At 42.9% G+C, this 7,588-nt stretch overlaps 1 protein-coding gene across 1 annotated transcript; it reads left to right on the plus strand.

The window, feature by feature from the left end:
* The first annotated feature begins 3,076 nt into the window (after positions 1-3,076).
* Positions 3,077-6,325, plus strand: LOC102312720 (inosine-uridine preferring nucleoside hydrolase). Its single transcript, XM_042214722.1, has 8 exons — positions 3,077-3,190; positions 3,860-4,037; positions 4,126-4,305; positions 5,105-5,216; positions 5,333-5,469; positions 5,620-5,697; positions 5,915-6,007; positions 6,098-6,325. Exons 2-8 carry the CDS (start codon positions 3,861-3,863, stop codon positions 6,245-6,247), a joined length of 927 nt encoding a protein of 308 aa, XP_042070656.1. The 5' UTR covers positions 3,077-3,190; position 3,860; the 3' UTR covers positions 6,248-6,325.
* The last annotated feature ends 1,263 nt before the right edge of the window (positions 6,326-7,588 follow it).

Raw genomic sequence — 7,588 nt, forward strand, 5'->3', positions numbered from 1 at the left:
ATTGAAGTAGCAGCCGAGAGCGAGAGGCAGTCGCTCGTTAAGCTTAACGCAGGAATGCTTTACAAACATTCAGAGATGGACTTACACACTTGCTTTACTTCTCTCGGGGATAACTTTGTCGGAGATGAAATGCCGGGTTGCTAGCGAAGCTCCAAATGCTATCCAGACCACCGACAGGTCCCGCATGCCACAGCCGCTCTATCACGTGATGCATACTGCTCCGACGTGCTAACGTTCTGAGGTGAGTTACGGCGTGTTGCAAGTTTTGTGAGGTGCTTTCGTGATATTTAATGGATCGGATTACATTTTTTATTTTTCTCCGATATCCGATCCAGTAATTTAGGTCAGTATCGGACCGATACCGATACTTAATATCGGATCGGTCCATCTCTAAAAGAGACGCTGTACACACGATCACACTCCCCAAGCGTACTCTACGAACCGGGTCTAGGTACCCTTGCCCCTGGAGGGGGGAACTGCACCCAGACCCAGGTGGTGTTACCCTTTTCCCTGCGGTGGGGAGAGGCAGACCGCCCCGACTCCGCAGCAGCAGGGAGGCCCCACACTCCAGACCGCAGTCGGACGGCCAACTCCTCCTAGCCCCCCCGCTCCAGCAGGCCACAGAGAACGGGGGTGAGAGAAGACTCCAAACCTCCCTCCACCCGCTCATTGTAGTGTTGATGCATGTGTGTTCTAAGGTGCAATTAAAACCCAGGAGGGCATGGAGCTACCTGCCAGAGAGCAGCAGGTAAGCGCATAGCCCCTCCTGCTAGCCCTCAATGTCTACGTGTATTTAAAATTGAGAGGTGGGCAACGATGCCAGGGGTGAGGTGTACACCCTGATGGTAATTTGGATTCCGTGTATCGTGCCCACCCCCAAGATCCTATATGTATGTGTAATGAGAGTGTGAGTAATGTGAATGTCTAAGTTGTGGGATAAAATTGAGGCAGAGGCAGCCAGAAGGGGACGGGGGGGCCTCCTCTGCACCCTGGTGACATACCCCTACTCCAAGGCCCTGCATGTGTGGGTGGTTGTGGTGGAGCGGGAAGAGGGAGGCAGCTGGAGATGGGGAGGGAAGGAAGGGAGGGGCAAGTGACCCCTCCCTGGGGCCAGCTCCCCCGCTGACCCCAGTAGGCACCCCCATACTCCGCGACCCGCCAGGGAAAGGGGGCCCAGGCCCATCCAGACCGGGGCCCAGTGCAGCAGCGCCTCCCGGCCCCACAGAGCCCGGGACAGTCCACCCAACCCCACCACAGAGAAAACTGCACCCACCCCACCATCCACTCATCTTCCAGACTACATAAGACAATAGACGCCCAGGCTGAGATCTTCCTCCACCTCTCCTGTATCTCCCCCTCCTGCAGAGAGAGTTCCTGAAGAGAGGAAAGCTCCTGCAAGATGTGACAATCTCCCCCACCAGTTGAAGAGCCCCCCAGGCCCGGCCCGGGCCCCAGCCCAGAGACGGAGCGCCCCCAGAACCTCACGCCCATCCCGGACCCACCCAGGGGCAGCCAGGCTACCAGGTCAGTAACCCACGTCCGTCAGCACAGACCCTCCCCTAGCCCCGCTGCACGCAGCCACGAGGAAACAGTCACCCGAGAGCCAACAGAGCCCCTAACCGGACATGACCGCTACCCCGGGTTGAGCCCCCCAAGGAAGATGCCTCCGGGGAACCCCCCGACGCCCTAAGCCTGTCCCTACCCCCACACCAATCACAACAGTGAAGGCGGGACCAAACTATGACCCCCCACCCCCACTAGGTGATGGAGCTGATCAAAGGAGCCCAGAGCAATTGATCTGATGTGGTTAGGATAAAATTGAGGCAGATCTAATCTAATCTAATAGAATCTAATAGATAATTTCTATATTGGTTAGAATTAGCCCTGCGACAGACTGGCGACCTGTCCAGGGTGTACCCCGCCTCTCGCCCTATGACAGCTGGGATAGGCTCCAGCGCCCCCCGCGACCCTGAAAAGGATAAACGGAAGCGAATGGATGGATGGATCGATGGATGGATGGATGGGTTAGAATTAAGATTATTTTTATTTTTCCAGTTCATGAGGACTGTTTTCTTGGCTATGCATAGGGCAGTGAAAACCATATGGGCTATATTCTTTTCTGAAGTGACATTATCTAAGCTGCCCAACAAACACACTAAGGGGGAAGTTGGAATGTTACATTTCAGACACTTTGATAAGTCTTCACATATCTCGCGCCAAAACTTCTGAACTGGTGGACAGAACCAAAGAGCGTGGATATAATTGTCCGGTGAATTGGTTTGGCAGTGTGAGCAGTTGTTGGTAGACGTAAAGCCCATCTTGAACATCCGATGACCTGTATAGTGCACTCTATGTAATATTTTGTATTGAATTAATTGAAGACTGGGATTTCTGATTAGATGAAAGGTTTTTAAGCAATCTGAGACCAGAAGTTTAGGTCTAAGTTAACTGATAAATCCGCTTCCCATTTTGCAATAGGAAGTGATATTGATTCATCTGTTTTAGAAAGCATTCTGTATATTTTGGATAGTAATTTGGGGGTTTTAAGAGTAAGAAATTGAACCACACTTGGTGGTGTTTGTAGTTCAACTTGACCCGGTTTAAATTTCTTTTTTACTATGGATTTAATTTGTTGATATTCTAAAAATCTTTTCTTGTTGATCCCATATTGTGTAACTAGTCTGTCAAATGAAATAAATTCTGTTCCTTCTAGTATATGTTCTAAATATTTGATTCTAATTCTAATTATCTAAATTGTTGCTGCATGACAATAAAAAGTGAAAATGTCTATCTTAGTGTGCCACTTTTTATATAATTTAGCAGGTAGCACTTTTGTAACCGTCTTCTTAAACATTAATACAAAGATAACACCCATTAGTCGATACCAAAGGATACAAGTGTTACACCTTAAGAATCTACTTTCCCAACCCACCTCTCTGTGCGTGATTTTTTTAAATGCTGTTCATTTACATGACAAAAATATTTTTTCACTTTATTCAAGCAAGCGGAAATTTGGACAATCTCGATTCAAGCTAAATTTGTAACACCTACAGCATATCTGAAGGTGGAGTTAGCCATGTACTTATGTAACACTTCCTCATATAAAGCTGGCTGCTCTTCAGTTGATAGCATTCAGCTATCACAGCTCCAATCACTAAGCTCTAAACATCTGCCAGAATCCATTTACCAGGTGAGTATTTTACATTTTATTTCAGTAATAATTTCAGAATCTCACAGTATTTGTGAAGGTTAACATATCTTTAAAATGTAATTCTTAAAACCCCCAGAAATCACTTTATTTTTTTCTTTCTTTCTTTTTATTGCACCTAAAAGCATAATTTTGTGGTTTTTTGATTTGTTTTTTGCTTTTTGACAATGGAAACTGTTGTTTAAAATTCTTTAACCTTGCCACAATCAGATGCAGGTCAATTACCTGTTCATGAACATTTTTCAAAATCTTTGTGCAAGCGACTATTTTCATATATATTGTAAAATGAAGATCCCAGATATTTTAAAAGATGATCTAATTATGATATTTGTACTGAACACTACACATTTTAATGCTGTATCTAAAACATTCTCCTGCCTCTACCATAAAACAGTTGAAGCAGTCTTTCAATCTAACCTTCATATTTAGGAAAGCTACAAAACATGTAGTTATGCTATGAGAGAAAGGTTTTGAGAGTGTGAAGAGAAAAACACTGTATTGTGTTTATTTAAAATATTTGTAGTTATCTGTGTTTTTGCCTCTTTCCCTCCATCTGACAGCTGAGATAGGCTACAGTTAGACATGTGGTCAAAAATGGATTATTATTAGAAATAATCACTCTTCAGGTTTGAATCCTGTGGTTAAACACAGGATGAAGAAGCTCATCATTGATGTGGATGCTGGGGTGGATGATGCTATTGCCATCATGATGGCCCTCTCCACACCTGATGTGGAAGTTTTGGGGATCACCTGCTGCTATGGCAACACGTCTGTGGAGAATGTCCTCAGAAATGTCCTTCGTGTCCTGAAAGTCTGCGACAGGCTGGATGTAAGTTTGTGTCACGCTGTAAGAGAGCCCTTCTACACGAATATGTTCGTAGATATGTTCTTACATCCAGCGTATAATACTCATACAGATTCCAGTGTACCGTGGCTGCTCAAAGCCTTTGGTGGACCATGAAAACCATGCAGATAATTTCTTTGGATCAGATGGGTTTGGGGACGTTCCAGATCCACACGCACCAAGCCTGGATCTGGTGCAGCAGAAAAAAGCCAAACAGGCCATTGTTGACCTTGTGAATGCAAATGATAAAGAGGTGAGTGTCTGCACCATTAAGCTTCTTACATGAATGAAAATTGAGAGCCTCATTTTCCTGTGATATGTGTACACTAAGAACGTTGTAGCTTACACAGGGGTTGGGTAAAAATGCTGTGTGGAGAAGTAGGTGATCTCAAAATACATGAATACATTTACCCACTTTTTGTAAATGGTTTGTGGTTCTGATCAAATGTTTCATTTAAAGGCCCAGTCACAGATTATTTCAGCAGACATGCCTTGAAGTGTTCCTAAAAAAGTATGTTGACATTTAGCTGAAAATTGTTGAACTCCCACAGATGAAATTGCATCACTTGACTAATAAAAACTTGTTTTACCCAGAGCTAATGATTTAATTGCTTTTTCATGGTGACCAGTAAAAATGGATGTAGACACAAGGATATCATCTGTTGGTTATGGATTGCAAAGGGTACAATGCACTTGATGTGAAAGAAGCCAACTCGTTGCGAAGTATCACAAAGTTGCCAAACACACATAAAAAAGCATAACTTGAAGCTTCAATGCAGTTTAAATTGGGAAGTCATAAAAATTATCTGGCAGTTGTCATGAAGTTTCAAGTGCTGAATAGACAAACTGCACCACTGGGCCACCCAAACCAGTTTAATTCTCAATTCATTCTAAACACATTTATCAATAATAATTCTTTTAAAAACTTGATGCATATATATTAAGAATTTTTCAAGGAAAATTATTATTTTACATCTGAGGGTTTGTTTTCAGCTCAAAGGTTGGTTAGGGGGCAATAAAATCATCAATTCAACTCTGTCTCCTGCCTTCAGGTGATCCTCATATCCACTGCCCCCCTCATGAACCTGGCTGCAGCAGTGCAGTTGGACCCTTCCTTGCCTAAAAAGCTTAAGGCGCTCTACATCATGGGGGGAACCATTGAAGGTGGTCTCCTCACAGAGTATTTCCTCTGTCTCTCATTATCCATTCGTGATTTTAGTCTTATAAATATCTGATATATATGAGAATGAGTGTGTGACTGTGCTTGTTTCTGTGTGCAGCCAGGGGTAACATCACAATATGTGGAGAGTTTAACTTTGTGTGTGACCCAGAGGCTGCTTACATCGTGTTGGACTGCTACACATGCCCAACCTACATCGCTACCTGGGAGTTCACCTGCTGGAACTGCCTGCCATGGGTGAGGAGGGAAACAAGCTGAACGAGGGCTTCAGTTCTGTTCCAATGAATAATGTCTGAACAGTTTTAAAGTTTGAAAGGATCTCTGCTAACACTGAGTTTGTGTATAAAGTGGTATGTGAAAATATCTTACAGTCTTTTTTTCCCTTAGTCTTTCTGTGACACCTGGTTATCTGTACATACTGAAAAATCAGACTTTGTGGAAAAGATTTTACGCATCTCAAGACAGGTAAGAGTGTATTAATTGACACAAAGCATCAAGCATTTAAGTCTTAAGTCCTCACTTTGTACAAGAAAATAAGCTCCAGTTAGCAATGAATTTAATCCATCTTCAGTATTGTGTAAATGTGTTCGCAGCCCTTTTGCTTAAATCTTGGTGCCCCACTGGTGACAACTTACAGAATATTATAAGATGTCTAATTACCTCTGACATACTGTGTGAACAGAAGTGTGAACAGAAACATCAAGAATTTAATCCCTGTGATGCCTACGCCATGGCTGCAGCCATCAATGATGCAGTCATACCTAAGAGTGAAGAGGCGAGTGACTGCAACTTTTTTTGTCAGGTTACAATGTAAAACATCTTCGCTGAAATCATTGTTTAATGAATTCTTTTGTTACTCATTCAGGTTGCAGTGACGGTGGAGTTGCAGGGGATCTACACTCGAGGCATGATGGTGCTGGACCGCGACGAGAAGCTGAAAAAAGAACACAAAGTCTTCATCATGAAGAACGTCGACTTGGAGAAGTTCAAGGAAATGTTGATTAATGCAGTCTAAAAGAGTGATGCTGTACACTCTGAGACCTGAGTGTTATGATTCATAACAACAAATAAAAACTTTTGTGTTGCAGTCTCACAAACCATGTACAACATTCATTAAGAAACAGTTTGTCCAGATTGGTGTTGAAGAAGTTGACCAGTTCTCAACTGTGTAGTAGTAAATAAAGTTAATGCTGTGACCCAAATGTATCTGCATAAATGATCAGTATTTATTCAGGTTTAGGTATATGCATTTGCAAAATAGTTTTATGTGGTCAAATTACTTTGTATTTGTGTGTGGACTGAAGCGCATGCTAGTGAGTCCTCAAAAGTTACACACAAATGACTGCACACACATTTGTAAACCTTATTTTATACTTGTGGATTATATTGTACACATTTGTCACGTTTTTGAGACATATTGCTCTCCATATGAGATGGTACTACCACCACATTACTTATATCTTTATGTACATTTACAATGTAAACACAAAATATAATAAGAGACAAAACTGCAATAAGTACAGATTTTATTTGTCTGCATACATACAAATAAACACAGCAAAATAAATTTACAGTAAATGAAAAAAGGACTAGGAGCTCATGTGACGTAAGGGGTTTTGCAAGGCCAAATTGCCCAAGATCATAACCCACCAACCTTAACTCCTCATCAATGAACCCTAACCCCTAGCCCATTAAACCTTAACAGGCCACAGGCTATCAGCTTGATGTCTGTGCAAATCTGACAGGACAAAATGTCAGACTTTTGAAGCAAATGCAAGATAAAGTGACTGAAATGAACCAGGAAATGAAATTGGTACTTTTGCATTGTCTTATACATCAGGAGGTACTATGTGAGTCAGCGTTAAAAATTACCCGTGTTTTTGATGTTGTAACTAAAATAGTTAACATCATCGGAGTATGACTGCAGAATCAGAGCCAACTCCATGTACAGAATTCAATCACAGAATTGGAACAAACATTGTAATTGTTGAAGTTTAACAAATCCAGACACAGATCGACTCTTGATATGATGATCACCTGTCTGCTGGCCTCCACATTTCCACTTCAGACCCTGAACCTAACTTTGAAGCACTCATATAAGTACACAACGGACTGGATTTCTGTCACTTATTTTCTTATCAGATGATCTTCTTATCTATTTGAGTGAGTGACTATCAAGGAACCAGATCTCACTTGCTCAAAGCAATAATTATTTGAGAAGTTCATTCACACACCCCTGTTCTCTGCTGGCCATCGGGGCGGGGGGACTGGGAGGAGGTGTTGGCCATTCGATTGGGATCTGGGATGCGGGGCCTCTCTGCTGCTGCGGAGCCTGTGGAGGTCTGCTTGCCTCCAC

This window comes from Haplochromis burtoni, unplaced genomic scaffold (genome assembly GCF_018398535.1).
Source record: "Haplochromis burtoni strain Fernald_Lab_line unplaced genomic scaffold, NCSU_Asbu1 Contig_603, whole genome shotgun sequence".
In the NCBI taxonomy this organism is placed as follows: Eukaryota; Metazoa; Chordata; class Actinopteri; order Cichliformes; family Cichlidae; genus Haplochromis; species Haplochromis burtoni.